The 16,339-nt window shown below is 30.6% G+C and overlaps 1 protein-coding gene across 1 annotated transcript; it reads left to right on the top strand.

Moving 5' to 3' along the window:
- The first annotated feature begins 14,509 nt into the window (after positions 1-14,509).
- On the top strand, positions 14,510-16,339 carry LOC109172505 (protein SHOOT GRAVITROPISM 5-like). The gene is made up of 3 exons (XM_019321659.1): positions 14,510-14,710; positions 14,820-15,234; positions 15,516-16,339. Exons 1-3 carry the CDS (start codon positions 14,575-14,577, stop codon positions 16,069-16,071), a joined length of 1,107 nt encoding a protein of 368 aa, XP_019177204.1. The 5' UTR covers positions 14,510-14,574; the 3' UTR covers positions 16,072-16,339.

Consider the following 16,339-nt stretch of genomic DNA (forward strand, 5'->3'; position numbering starts at 1 on the left):
GAAAAAGAGTCAAATCGTATATCCAGAACCAGTCGCAAGATGAACACGGTTCAGTTCAAATCCAACGGATTACAGTGCAAATCGGACCGGAGTCCGAACCGGCCCAATTTGCAAACTCAACAATATTATACGAATGAAAACTTGCATGTTTCGTCCTTAAATTATATAACAATAACAATTGTATAACTCATCTTTTTATTAACAAAATATTAGGACGAAATTTATAATTTTAATATAGTTTAGGATTTTAGGGACGAAAAATAAGTATGAGTATGACCAACACATAGGGATAAATTTTATAATTATTGAATAATTTAGAAACGAAAAATGTAATTTTTTCTTCAAAGAAATATGGAGTAACTATTTTTCCGCGCTATGAAAAATTTAGATTGATTTATCACATTCTGATCTTTTGTGGTCACCAGACGGATTACACATAGAATACACATTTGGATAACGACTAATGACTTTTTATAAATAAAAAGCATTAAAATAAATAATAGTTAATAATCAAAATTGTCCATTGACTACAGCGAAATTGAATTTGATCATCGACTACTCTAATTAAAATTTTAACTATGAAAATCATATTCACTTTTTCTCTGTTATTATTACCATGAAGTCTCTGTGTATTCTTGAGTCAAAACTTATACACTCTATACCTTTATTCTTGAGCTAGCTTTGACGATAATGACAGGAGAAAAAAAAAAAAACTTAAGAAAAAAGTCATTTAGCTTGGTGCTTAATAAAGTTAAAAGTTAAAACATCCAATAAAGAAAATAAGTTGGAGTGGATAAAAGTTTAGAGAATAAGTCATTTATATAATGAGTACAATTGCATATTAATTTCACAATTGAAACTCAAGTTATAGTCAAATTAAGTTAACTTTGTGGTAAATTTTAGGTTTTGATTTCACTGCACTAACACATCATTTTTTTTTTCTTCTCTATTTGCTTAAGTAGAAGAGTTTTGTCATCTATTTTAGCACACTATAAGTGGCTTACGTTGTAAGTGGAGACTGACTCGCTCAAGGTGGTTCAAAGCTTGAAACAAGATAACGGGGAGTCATCTTTTCATTTGATTATTAATGATATTAAAAATTTATTAAGTAATTTGTCTCATGTGTTTTTTTATCTTTTGCTAAACGATCAATGAATTGGACAATTCATATTATTGCTAAATAGTTCGTTTCTATGTTGGATGGTTCGGAGTGATTTTCTAATTCCCATTCCTTTATTTGTAACATCTTGTCTTCAGAATGAATGAATATATTGTGTTGGTTCGGAGTGATTTTCTAATTCTCATTCCTTTATTTGTGACATCTAGTCTTCAGAATAATATGAATATATATATATATATATATATATATATATATATATTGTATTGGTTTCAAAAAAAAAAAAAAAAAGAAGTGATTTACTATTTTTTGAATGTTACTGACTCTATTGCATTATTATAAGTTTATAACGTTTCCACTGAGGTTTAATCGCATGACCTCTCACATGTAAGAGATCACTACATGTTATCTAAGCATAAGAAACTTGACAAACTTATTGGCCGAGGCTTACTTAGTTACGTTAGCCTCCAAATACGATGAGATACAAGTCCCAAGTTAAGGGAACACAACGTTTGTTGGTCCATCAATTATTTGTAATTGTTCATTTTGAACATATCTTCAAATTTGTAAGATTATGCTATTTTTGTTCAATATATAACGGCATATTTAATTGGAAGGAAAAAATTATAATATTGTAGAAAAAAATAAAATAGGAATAAAGTAAAAATTTAAATTATATTGTTTGATAGACATAAATAGAATTATTGTGAATTGAAAAGAAAAATGTGAATAAATACTAAAATGTACGTGTGTAGTACTCTATATGTTTCATTTTGCATGTCATGTTTACTATTCATTGGTCAAACAAACTCTTTATTCATTGTTTATTTTCTATAGTAATTTTTAATTATTTTAAAATTGATTTTTTTTATTTAATATTACTTTTAATGTAGTTTCTAAATATATACATTTTATATATTAATACTGAACTTAATATTATAAAAAATTGAATTAAAAATAACTTCAATCAAACTTCGTTATTCGAACTAGACAAACAAAATGAGGCGGATGGAGTAATAATAATAAATGCAAATTTGTCATTTGTTGTTCCAAATGGAGACCTTCGGAATTACAAAATTGCAATTCATAGGGTGTCCAACCCCCCCCCCCCCCCCCCCCCTCAACCCGGAATTGGAATTCAATATAATAGCAAATGACAAATTTGCCATTATTATTATTATTATTATACAAGGACATTTTAGTTTTTATTCACTATTTCCTTTCATTTCCCATTAATTATATATATTCCTATCTACCAAACAATGGAATTTAGATTTTTACTTTATTACCATCTTATCCCCCCCCCCCCCCTCCCGTTTCCAACTTCCAATTAACCAAACATAAGTGAAAATGTAAGGGCTATTTTGTTTAAATTTAAGTTGTGTTTGGTTGGAGACTTTTATATTTTACTATCATATTTGATACACATTATCATATTATTTTGTTTGTCTACTTTTATCATCCTACTATTAAATTTAAACAATTTTAGTATTTTTAAAATTCAATACCATCGCATTCCCTACTTTTGAACAATGAAATAAAAAATAAGTAAGAAAAATAAATAAATAAAAAGGCCAATGCCCATGCATCAAATATGAAACTTTATTACACACACACAAATTCTGATTTATATGAGAACCACTCACCATGTGAGAACATATAGTCTAATCCGAGTTGTCCATTATGCAAGATCCGATGACCAAGATTTAATATTTTTTTAATCAATTTTTCTTAATTTAAGTGGCGGGGTGTGGGTGTAATTTTGTTCAGTGTTTTCTTCCATAGAGTTTCCAAATACATTATGCTTCTCGATTTTAGGCCATTTTAAAGGATTTTTTGGTCGCTTTCTTTCATTATTCTTTTAGTATTTTTTTTCTGGCCCCGGTAATAAAATGACTTGGGATTGTCAAAATATTCACGAGATCAAAATAAAATGACTTATTAATTGACAAAAATAGGCCAAACCTGCTGTTAGTGTTACTTAACAAATTGAGTGCAATTCTGTCCAAAACGAAAAAAAAATAAATAAAAGATATTATATGCAACCTTTTATAATAATGTACTTTTTTTTTTTTTTTTTTGGAAAAGAAGAGTAAACATAAACTAATTGAATAAAAAATATAAACAATTAATCGAAATTAATTAAGTTTGTTAATAAAATAAAATATAAAAATACCCAACCAGAAGGCTTTTAGCGGAAACTTGCCACAAACCCAAAAGAGAGAAACAACTCATATTTTGTACCCAAATTTGTATTAATTTATTGTATATATGCTATACTAGACGAGTTTGTGGATTAAACTTTTTTTTTTTTAAATAGTTGATTTCCTTTGTGATTTTATTTGGGCTTGATTTTATTTGTGCTATAAGAGTTTTTCTAAATTAATTTATGGGCCAAAGTTGTTCTTGATCTCTTTCTCTGATCTGATGGCCTTCATTCATTTCCCAAACTTTTATAAAGGTCTCATTCTGGATTTCTTCTTCCTTCCTTCCCCATGAGCAAAACTTTTTTGTTTCAGATGCTGTCGAATGACTGAAACCCAATCCTGACACTAATGTTAAAAAACAGTCTTTTCAAAAAGCTAGCAATGTTGGGCATTGGCAAGTTTCGAGTCTTAGATGCTCATTCTAGTACAAATTAATGTGTGCGTGCATGCATGCATGATGCAATTGGATACTATAATATATATCCATATATAAAATGATTCATTCCATGCAAATGCTACCTAATATGCTTGGAAAAACCTTCAAAGTATATCATGAAACGCAGGATATCAGACTATATATATATATATATATATATATATATATATATATCTAATTCTAGCTAATAAGACTATGTCTATGTTCTTTAGCTTGTCCAATATAATATAACGGAAGCAACCCTTTAGTGCCATTTTGGTCTAGTAACTTTTTATCGTTGCAATATACCTTAATATTGTTGAAAATTAAAATTAAAGGTAGAAATTGTTAAGCCTATGTGTGGCTAGTAATGTAAAATAGTTCTGATCTGTTGAGTAGTTGTTGTAACTTCCTTCTATTTACTCTCCTCTATGTATTATAACTCATGCTTTACATCAATAAAGGTACAAGTTTCTTTCCTCACAGAAATGCAGGACGATAGATTATGCCTACTTATGAACATTACATACCCATATATCCTTGTACATAAGTAAGATTATGATTCATTACTATCACCACTTGCATGTTTCTTTTACAATCAAGTTTATTTTCTTGATCTGCTTAAATTAATACAAATTAAAGCTTTTGCACCTTACTTTTACTTGTATACATTGAACAATATTGTCCTTTTCATGCCTGTATAGTAATAGCCCAAACTTCTCTTGAGAAAAGCTGCATATATGTGTTCAACAATGAACAGTCATGAACCAAGTTTAGTTTTTTTTGCCTTTCCAAAATGATCTGCTGAAAATGCCATAAAGCTAGGTTCTAACTGTTCAATTAAAGAGCAGTGAGCCAACTGCACCAACTTCTATTACGTTAAACCGAGTGTTTTAATAGTAAGTCGGTTCTTTATTAGTGTTTTTTTTTTTTTGGTTTTATGGGTGTGTTAGAAAAGAATGGAGTTTGTATATAGGGTGATATTGGAGTATGAAGAAGCAATTAATTTTTTTTTTCCTCAAAAAAAGAAGCAATTAAAATTTTGGCATTATATTTTGAGTTGTCAATAATCCATGTGGAAAGCTGTTTGAAATTTGTCTTGAATCAATTTACTATGAGTAGTATAGTCAATGAAATGTGTAAGATCCATGCGGCCATGCCTCCATTTATGGCTTTGTCAAAGAGAAGCACTTTTTACATATGCTCAGGCATGGCAGCCTTCTCTTTGTAGGTCAATTTTTTTTTTTTAATTAAATTTTTGCAGCCTTTTTGGCTATTATAGTAATTTACTCTCTCTCTCTCTTTTAATACTTTTTTTTTTAGTTATTTTAAAAAAAATACTATAGGAGCTAAAAGTATAGTAGTGAGAAAAACAGTGTTTTTCCCCCTTTCTTTCACCTTGTTTTTTTAAGGGATATGTGATCAATTTTACCCTACAATTTATCTCCTAATTGTTGTATAGATTTTGATGATGTAAAATTTTTTAAAAAAAATTGGCATATAACAACTAATTAAAAATTATTTAATCAATTTAAAAACATATTAACAATATTGAAGTGGTTATTCACGACGGACACTCGCTCTATAATGGATAGGTACTAGAAGTTAAAATTTTTAACTCGTGATATTAAATCTAAACTACTAATATATAATTATTATTTTTACAATATTTTGTTATAATTATTTTAATAAATAAATAAATACAAAATGTAATAATTGAAATTTGAAATTCAGTCACTAGATTAAATGAGTAAGGACAAATTATGGTGAAATGACTAGAGATTTCACGATGAGTATTCAAATATTAGAAAAACAAAAACTATTAAGTCTTCATTAAGAGGACTGACGAAGACATTCATTCTCTACCATGCTGAGGTTGGGACTTGGGAGAATTTAATTGTGAAACGTACACAGTACACTTGCTCTGTCCTTTTATTATATTAAATCTAATATAATAATAAAATTAGTGTGTGAAAATTAAAATTTATAAACAGAATTTATATAATAACATATATTTTCAAATGAACATGAAGTAATTAAAATTATACTTCAGCGTTATTATAATTAAACTAATGTGTTTAAAAAAGGAAACTAAAAATAAATAATAATATATATTATCAAATAAAAATGTAGTATAATTAAAATAATATTTTAGTGTTATTATAACAAAATTATAGTGCATGAAAAACGAAACTAAAAAATAAAATAATACTATGATCAAATGAAACTGAGATATAATTAAAATACTAAATAATATCATTTTACTTTATGATTTATGCTACACAGATTATGGTCCACAATAAAAATGGCCTTAGTTGTAACATTGAGACTTAATTAGTTGGATAACTTTTAAATATATAAAATTTTAATGTTAATGATTAACATGCAAAACAAGACTGCCACTCACACGGCATGGTTTCCAGATTCACGACACAAAATTATTACCTTTGCTTTTTCAGTAAAAAGCCTGGAAATTATTGTGGGTAGATGAAAAGCACTGTAATTAATAAATGCCAGCCCTATGGGGTATGGGCAAAGGTTAATGTTAATCCTAGTTTTTTTATTATTATTATTATTATTATTATTATTATTATTTAAGTTAATGAGTATAATGTTTTTTTAGTAATACTTACTTTGTTATAAATATAGAGTCAATAACAGCTACACTGGAACTCAAACCTATAAACTCTCATTTAAGAAAGTTACTTTACTTTGTGCTATTAGATCACAGTCATTGAATTGACGAGTATAATATTAATTCTAGCTAAAAGAGTTTAATGTTTCAAATTTAATTATTTATTATAAATTTCATTAATTTCCAGATATTTGGGAACTAAAAAATACCAGTAAATAATATCTCCTAATAGTTTTGTTCTGTTGTTATTTTATTTTACTGAAACTCTTTTAAGTAATTAGTCACTTCAATAAGAATTTGATTGTTGAATGTTGTGTCTGAACTCTGAACCTGGCTATCTGAGCAAAGTTGGTGAATGAAAAACAATAAGATTGATAATTTTGCTCTTAAAAATATAGTAATAGTAATTTGCCTTTTAATTTATAAATATCACTAAAATAAAACAAAATTGATAATGAAATAATGCGAAATTTATAACTATCTCACCGTCAAATTATTAGTCAATGACTAAATGTAAAAATGTCACTATGAACTCTCACCCCATAAAAGAGGTCAAGAGTTCAAAACCATCTCATAATCATTGAGTTTAATATTTCACATAAAAATGTGACGATGGACATATAAATATATAGAAATAAAGTTGTCTTTTAACGTTTGATCTTAACAGAGATGGAGAATTAATGAGTTGTTACCCGCCATCGACTACCCTTTAATCATAAAATTAACACGACAATTTAATTTTGTTGAATTTAATCCCGATAGTTGCATTTTAAACGAGCCCTAGCACGTCCTGCAACTCCACTGCACGTTCTTCATTCCATTTACACACTTTCTCCATAAAGTTTCCTTGCTTTTATCAACGAGGAAAAAATCTTGTAGAACAACTTTTATAAGTCCTATCCTTTTCTTTGGTCATCCCAATTAACTCAGTTACGTATACTGCACTCTACACAATGCTATCAAGTTTCATACCTCTTCATGCAACTATTGGCATTATTATTATTATCACTTGATAATTTTGCCTTTTATTGGATCAAATTTGAATAAAATTGTTCCATATATAATATATGAATTTCATAAGTATATTAATGAAAATCTCATAGCTTTCACTTTTTGGGTGTTAGACTGATAAATTCTTCCAAAGGTTATCAGTCTTCCAAAGGTTGAACCCAACCCTAACGTTAGACTAATAAATCATTTATACAATATACAAGTTAACTTCACACGTTTAAACAAGTTGCAGGGCGTTTGGTTGGAGAGGGGTAATTACGTGGGAAAGGAATTGCAATTCCATGGGGGATGAATTACTGGGAATAAAGTGAGAATTTAAATTCCAGTGTTTGGTATACATGGAAATTGAAAGGGAATAAGTAGTATAAAGTCAAAAATGTCCATTGTTGTTGTTAGACATTAGTTTTAGGTTAAAAATGAAGAGGTAATTTTGACTCATCACTATCTTATTTTCTTCCTAAAATCTCAAGAAGGGACATAGGATTTTAATTCCATGAAAATGGGAGAATTGCAATTCCATGGAATTGCAATTCCCTTCAACCAAACAAGGAAATTTTGTGACCTTTGAAATTAGGTGGGAATTAAGTGGGAAGGGAATTTAAACTCCCTTCAACCAAACGTCCTGTTGTTGGTGTTAGGCTTCTAGCTAGGGACTTTAATTTACACTAATCTCTAGAACTATAACAGGGCGTTTGGTTGGAGAAGGGGAATTATGTGGGAAAGGAATTGTAATTTCATGGGAGTTGAATTACTGGGAATAAAGTGGGAATTTAAATGGGAGTTGACAGGAATAGAATTACTGGGAATTTCAATTCTAATGTTTGGAATTGAAAGGGAATAAGTAGTATAAAGTAAAAAATGTCCATTATTGTTGTTAGACATTAATTTTAGGTTAAAAAAGGAAGGGGTAATTTTGACTCATCACTATCTTTTTTTCCCAGGAATTAAAATCCCGGGGGGGGGGGGGGGGGGGGGGGACATGGGATTTTAATTCCATGAAAATGGGGGAATTGCAATTTCATGGAATTGCAATTCCCTCCAACCAAACTACGGAATTTAATGACTTTTGGAATTAGGTGAGAATTAAATGGGAAGGGAATTTAAAATCCCTCCAACCAAACGCCCTGTAATGTGTAATGAAATGAGTGATTTGAGTTTGAATACAAAGAGTATTGATTAAGAAGTAGACATATGACGCTAATCTACCTAAACAAGAGCTGATAAATAAGGAATGGAAGAAGAACATACATGTTGCTCGACTTATGCATTTTGTAAGAAATAAATTCATCAAAAGAATAAATTTGAAATAAAGTAGGAATTCAAATTACATTGTTTAATTTAGTAGAGAAGAATAAAATTATTGGGAATGAAAAGGAAATGAGTTATATAAAAACTAAAATGTTCTTTGTGTAATAATAATTCTAATTCATATGGGGAGGGTATGAGTTGTAATTCAACAATATGAGGAAATTTTAATTCGGTAAAATTACAATTTTACCTAATAATTAATCACTGTAATTCTTTTTTTTTTTTAAATGCTTTTGTCTCTATTACAATGTCTGTTCATATACTTTCTCAACCCACTGAAACACAAAGAACCAATAACGTCTCCACCAAACTTCAAACTCACAACATTCCAAATGAAAATCCAACCCGAATACTATTAGACCATATAATCTTGGTAATTAATCACTGTAATTCAGGTCACCAAAGAATTGTAATGATAAGGAAGAATATATAAGAAATTAGGGTTAGCAGAATGGCCTGGGTAGGACCATATAGCTACAGAGTAAATGAGTATAGTTTTGGCTTTGTGTGTTCACATCAAAGGATAAAAGTGACACAGGTGTTGTATTTTACTTGTAATATATATTTGCCATCTGACAATACATTATATTGCCTTGTCGATTAATTATTAGGAGCTCATCATTTCCAGACAATTCCGACCCCACTTCTTCTTCCTTCTCGAATCTTGTACACCCATAATTCTTCATCTTCAGATTCACTAATGCAACCTAGCTAGCCGGCCTGCATCAAAAATCATATCTCAAAATTACTCCATTTTAAAATTTTCTGATTTAATTACAATATATAAATTTTTATTATTAAAAATAAATTCTACCTTGATATATATATATATATATATATATATATTGTGTATTTGTATGTTGACAAAATTTCAAATTATTTAATATGAATTACTCAAGTGTTAGAGTAAGGGTTATTGATTGGTGGCAGTCGAAATCGATTCTTTGGTCACCGTTGAAAAATTTTTTTACAGTGGAAATGAGAATGATCCCCACTTAGACATACTAATAAGAGTTATTCAAGAGTTGGTTGGACATTCATGTGTAATTATACGTACAATGTGGCTACTTTTGTTAAAAATTGAATGATGATACATGTAGGGATTGAATGATCTAAATGCTCCTCCAAGTGGAGTGAGAGTATCTTTATTGCTAACAGTATTAATTAGACCGACATGTACATAAAAAATGTGAATTTAAACGAAAGGATTATCAACTTTGTCATCTTAATCAAAATCTAATATCTCCTAACATAAAGTTAATATTGGAGTATCTTTGATACAACATTGTACGTATGAGACACCCTTTGAGCGGTGCAAGCTCTTGCTAGTTGAGAAGAGAGAGTAAGTATATTGAGACTCCGCATTAAGTACTAAGGATACTACTAGACACGATTTAAAAGGATGCCAAAGATTTTTGGAGATAGAAGTAAAGTCTTATTGTTTGGGATAATTGTTGTATAGATTTAGTGATGTTATTGATTGTATATTGGAAACTTAGACTCTACATTCGTTTGTATATCAATCATGAGAGTAACTATCTTATTCGACATAAGTCTTGCCTTTGATAGACCTTATCCGGCAGACCTCTCTTAGTATAGGAAGGTCAAGTGGTAGACCTAGGTCATATGTTATAAGGCCTTTCGGTAAATGTCTTATCATCTGACCTTGACCATGTCAGAAGTTCTATGTTAGAACCTGACACACCTTTGTCAAGGTCATCCGGTGAGAAGTACGGAGCGTATGAGGAATGTTTTTTGTTCATTTTTGATAAAAGTTATTGGACACACTCTCCAAAAACATTTGGCACCAATCATTAATTAATTCCATTTAGTTATTAATGACTTTATTTGTAAACATAACGATCATTTATCTATTGTGCCAAAAGTCTTAACCCATATTTAGGGTTTCAATTAATTGAAATAATTTCGGGTAACCATTAATTGTATTATGCAAATTTGATTAATTATTAATTATTTTGAAAAAAGTTGATTATTGATTAATTCAGTGAAAAAAAATTAATTCTCTGAATTAACTAATTTTTAAAAATTTCGATTATCAATTAATTCGTTTATAAGTCTTGATTGACGAAAATAGCTGATTGGTTAATTGAATTGCTTTTTGTGTGTGTATATATTTATTTATATTGATGTAATGACTATTTTGTGGTGTGAAACTATTGTTTAAAAATTTTTATCTTTTAAATTTTCATTTAAAGAACTTTAAATTTTACTACAAGATTTCAGCTAGGTTAATTGAAAAATAAGAAGTTCGTTTTGTTTTAAACGGTTAAAACATTTTACAAATTCGGATAGTTTAGTTCAATTATTAATTAAATTAGTACTCCTAATAATGTCTGGTAGAATTATTGATTTCTTGGTCACAAGGTGAGGACTTTGCATCCCAACCAGGGCATTAGAATCCTTTGTAACCAATAGTTGTGTCCCTTAACTTTTGAGATCAATAGATAAATCTTCTTTGAGTTGAGGCTAAATCTTTACAAAAAAGAAATGTAGAAAGCTAGAAGGAAGGGTAGATATATATTTGCAACCATTAAATTTGGTAGATGGTCAACTAACTAACTTCACTTTTTGTTAGTATGTACGAATGTAGCAAAAGTCATCGCATGCAGCAGCTTTTCACTAATAAATACCAATGAAAAGAAAGTTATCTAGCTTGCTTCGATCAATTTATTTATTTATTTATCAAGGCGGGGGATTGGCTAAAAAGTAAAAACCCAGCTACTGAACAAGATGATAGGGTTAATGAATAGCATGCAATAATGCAAATGTCATCAACTGAGAATACAAGAAAAAGACAATGCTCAAAAAGCAATGCTAATTAAGAGCAAGCTAAGCAGTAAAATTTTAGGAGGTGTTTTTACAGAGCCAACTATTAAAAATATTTTAATTCTTATAATAACATTAAAAAAAAAACATATTGAGTATTATTTAATACAATACTTTATGCAAAATTTTGATATAACTAGACTTTCCAATTAAGTATAAAACCTCCCATTTTATAATCTCACTTTCTATCCATCTAAAATGCAACATAATACTTTCTTTTCCTCTCTTTTTTTTTTTTCCATTTTAATTTTGTTATGGAACATTTGGTTCTCAAATTAAAATACAATAATAGAAAGAATTGGAATTAAGATTTGAAAGAAATGAAATTGAGAAGAAATATAATCCTATGGTTTGGTTTTTTAAAATGAAAAATACAAAATAAGAAATATAATATGCTAAAATAAAAATGAATAAATAATAAAATTACTGAAATACCCTTGACATCATTTTTTAAAAATGAATTTTAATGTGAAAATAAAAAAACAATGCCACATTCATCACTCTCAGCCGTAATAAAGTGAGAATGATAAGCAACTATGGTAATCATTTTTTGGCTGGGAAATGATATCCGACCATAGTTATCCACTTATCCTTGGTTGGATTGGAGAATGTTGGTCGGCAATTCTTCTTTTCCAACCAAAAGGAAAGACCATTAATTAACCAATCATTTTATATGGTTTAAAACAATATAATTAATGGTCATATTAAGCATTTTAATTTTTTTAAAATATAATTTAGTTTGTCTCTCTCTCTCTCTTTAATGATTTAGGATTCAAAATTATAATTCGATCACCTAGTTGAGAGTATTGAGGATTATGTCAAGATGACACTTATAGTAATTAGTATTAATATTGATGAGTGGGAAAATGGTCAATGGTAGGTAGATTTAGGGCTTTCTTTATCATGAAGTGGAAATGGATATTCATTCCTGACTTTGTAATTAAGCTATTGGGTGAAGGCTCAGAGGGTCAAACCCAACATGTTACCATCTAAACGTGACACTAGCTGCTATGAAAATAAAGTTGCACATTCGTTATTAGTTATAATTTTTTATGTTGGGGTGAACGTTTGGTCATAACAATATGCATACAGTGTAGTTAAAGTTGATATACTGGTGTTGGGACAAAGGCTTTGAGGGCAAAGTTTAATATCCTATTATCAAAATGTATTGCTGACTGCTGCGTAAATATAAAGAAATAAATCTATATTTCTTGGTCACATAATGCTGTTTTTCATAGATTTTTTCATAATTTTTAATTTTGTGGTCAAAACCTTTTTTTTTTTTTTTTTTTTTTTGAGATCACAAATAATTCATTAAGCGGTAATAAATAGCTAGCGGCAGCTCTTTTTTTGAAACGAAGGCTAAAAATGGGAAAAGGAGAAAGTTTAAAGTTTTACCACTTTTGACTGAACAACACACGCTGCATTCAATTTTGGCGATAGTGAACACACAAACTTCAGTACACCATTGCTACAACTTTGCAGCTTTTCCCCATCCAAAAGAAGAGAGGCATTCAAATCTTGTGAATTTTAGAATTTCATAAATCAGGCATTATATATAATTAACATATTCCTAATTCTCAGATAAAAAATTTAATGTATTTGCATATGGGTCAGCACATTAGACACATGTGACTTGCTTTGATACCAATTGTCTGATTACCGCTAGCTATGTCAACAGTTATAATTAGTAGCGAATGTACAACATTATTTCCTTATAAAGTATACCTTGTTTAATTATCAACATGTTTCGATTATAGGATGTCTGGTTCAACTCTCCAAGTTGCCACCCAATTCAACACTAATTACTCTCATAAGGAAATTTTGTAACAAAATTATTTTTAAACAAAAATGATACTACGACCATGTTTATTTCAATTGTTCAATTTTTTTCTCTAGTTAGTAAATTCATCTTACTTGCATTGCGTTAAAATTATTTTCACTAAATTACACGACTATGGGTTTTGAGTTATAAATTTGTGATTTCAAAAACAAAATTAATTGGCAAATAAAAAAGAAAAAGTAATGCACCCGGCCTCCAAAATTTTCTCCTCAGGACGGATATGATACATTTTCATTGGAAGCCTTTGATAATAAGTTAAGAGTGGCCAATCAATTCACGACGCCCAATTGTTATAAACTATGTCATGAGGAATTTTAATTTAAGAAGAAAAAAAAAATTGAAGCCGAAAAAGACATTTTTCATAAAGAAAAATATAATGATTATTAAGAAACTAAAAAAACACTATTACAAAAAGGAATATGGGCATCGCCCGAGTTAAAATCTAGTTTATTGATCAAATGAGACAAAAGAGCATATTATATTATTATATAAGAACCAAAAAGAAAAAAGAAAAAGAAAAAAAGGGTAGTAGCTAAGTAGATGTAACATTCTTCCCAAATTTTACCTCTATAACCTGTTGAACTGTTCATGCGTATGAAACATAATTCTAGTATCAGAAGTGTCTTTCTAATGCGATTACCATAAAATATAATTTAAAACTTTTAAAACAAATAAAATTTGTTTAAACAATGAGATCTAAAGTAGTCACACCGCATCCAAGTTAGTCAAATTGTTAGGCTATGTAATCACAATCTAGGTTACAAGTTCGACTCTCAATATGAATGACTTATTGATCTTTTCGGTTTGAGTTGACAAGCTATGGACAACCTATATTAGTTTACCTGATTTAAGGCTGCTCCATATCTAAAACCAATGATCAAATTCTTAACTTTTGATTAAAGATAGATGAGTCACTTCCACTCAACCGCACCCCAATTCTTAACTTTTGATTAAAGATAGATGAGTCTCTTCCACTCAACCGCACCCCAGTGGGAAAGAGTATATACATACATTTAAACCCCCCCCCCCCCCCAAAAAAAAAAAAAAAAAAAAAAAAAAAAGCTTATACAAAGTAAATCCAAACCCTATTGCCTGCTGGCCTCTGCGAGAAAATATAAAAAGAAGAATAAAAAAGCTAACAGGTATGACCACATATTATTATCATATCTTAACTAGGACTAGCTGCAAGCCATGCTACCCAATCACTCCATCTATCTCTCCTCATCATCATCATCTTCTTCTTCTTCTAAGCTTAAATTCTTTTCCCAAGAAATCCGCCATGACTGCACCACCACCAAAAGGAAAAGAAAGCCTGCTGGAACTCCAGGTTAATTAATCTTTCTTTTTTAATATAATTTATTCCGATTCCGGGCTAAAAAAATATTGGGTTTTGTTTCCAATTGTTAGGTTGATAATAATCTATAAATTTTTTGCAGATCCTAATGCGCAAGTCATATATCTGTCCCCTGAGAAGCTAATGGAATCGGACCGGTACGTGTGCGAAACGTGCAACATGAGCTTCCACCGGGAGCAGAATCTGCAGATGCACCGGCGGCGGCACAAGGTGCCGTGGCAGCCGCAGAAGGCGGCGGCGTGTTCGCCGCCGCAAGAGGTGGCGCGGAAACGCGTGTACGTGTGCCCGGAGCCGAGCTGCGTGCACCACGACCCGAGCCATGCGCTGGGGGATTTGGTCGGGATAAAGAAACACTTCCGGCGTAAGCACTGTGACCACAAAGAATGGGTTTGCGAGAAGTGCGGTAAAGCCTACGCCGTCCTCTCCGATTACAAAGCTCACCTCAAAACCTGCGGCACAAAAGGCCATTCCTGCGACTGCGGTCGCGTCTTTTCTAGGTTTGTTTCATTCAATTCTTACAAACCCAAACCCAAAAAGCACAACTTTCGAAGATAACTATGTTCCACTGCACAGACATCTCGGAATCAGTAGCAATAGCTTCGCTAGATTCAAGAAAACTTTTAAGGAATCAAGCTATGGGTACATCTCATCTGATCTATATATTGACCACCCTTCCAAAATTAACTTGAAGACCAGATTTTGGGGGGTTTTGATTTGTATTATGCATGATGTATTCTGTTAATTGATTCTTTAATTCTTTATTATGATTCCATTTTAGGGTTGAAACTTTTATTGAGCATCAAGATTCATGCAAGCCGCCAAAGAGTTTCAGAGAAAGAGAAGCTCCAAAGCAATCAGCCATCAACTTGAATTTGATGAGTTTAGAGCCAAGAATCTTCCATCATCAATATGACAATAATAATATGATGATCATCAATAATACTTTCTCTCACCATCATCAGAAGCTTGAAGAACTGGAGTTATTTCCACCTTCAAACTCATCATCAAAACCATTTGCTGCAAGTACCCAAACCCCCATGGATGAAGAAGAAGACGAAGAGGAGGCGTCGTTAGAAGCACTGAGACTGAAGTTTGAGGCGGAGGAGATGATGAAAGTGGCGATGGAGAATAAGGCCATGGCTGAAGAGAGGAGAAAGGAAGCAAAGTATTTGTTTGAACTGGCGAATCAAGAAATGGCAAAGGCCAGGAGAATCAGAGAACAAGTCTGGTTGGCTGACCTCACCACCTCTCATCTCCTTTCAGACCACTGCTCAACATCATCATCATCATCAACCCAAATAAGATGCAATTCTTGCAGCAAACAACTTCAATAATCTCAACAACCTACCTTATTCTATGTTTCTCATCAGCTACCACTCAAATTAAATATATATAAGGTGAAAATGGGTGCAAGCTAAGAACAGTACGTACGTGTAATGTTTTTTTTTTTTTTTTTTTGGTTGCATATTCTGTGAATCAATTAAGGCTGTCTTTTCTTAGACATAGTCATGTTGGTATTCCTGTTCTAGTGATCTGCAGGCTTCGCTTGCTTTTCTTCCCTACTATATACATGCAGGTACCCTAATTTATCGCTTTCTGGAA

Source organism: Ipomoea nil, unplaced genomic scaffold (genome assembly GCF_001879475.1).
Source record: "Ipomoea nil cultivar Tokyo-kokei standard unplaced genomic scaffold, Asagao_1.1 scaffold0418, whole genome shotgun sequence".
NCBI classification, from domain to species: Eukaryota; Viridiplantae; Streptophyta; class Magnoliopsida; order Solanales; family Convolvulaceae; genus Ipomoea; species Ipomoea nil.

Bases quoted from the DNA above. Each gene is read 5' to 3' on its own strand.
- LOC109172505 (XM_019321659.1), top strand. From the start codon at position 14,575: ATGCTACCCAATCACTCCATCTATCTCTCCTCATCATCATCATCTTCT. The intron at 14,711-14,819 runs GTTAATTAATCT...AATTTTTTGCAG, and splicing joins AAAGCCTGCTGGAACTCCAG to ATCCTAATGCGCAAGTCATA. The intron at 15,235-15,515 runs GTTTGTTTCATT...ATTCCATTTTAG, and splicing joins TGCGGTCGCGTCTTTTCTAG to GGTTGAAACTTTTATTGAGC.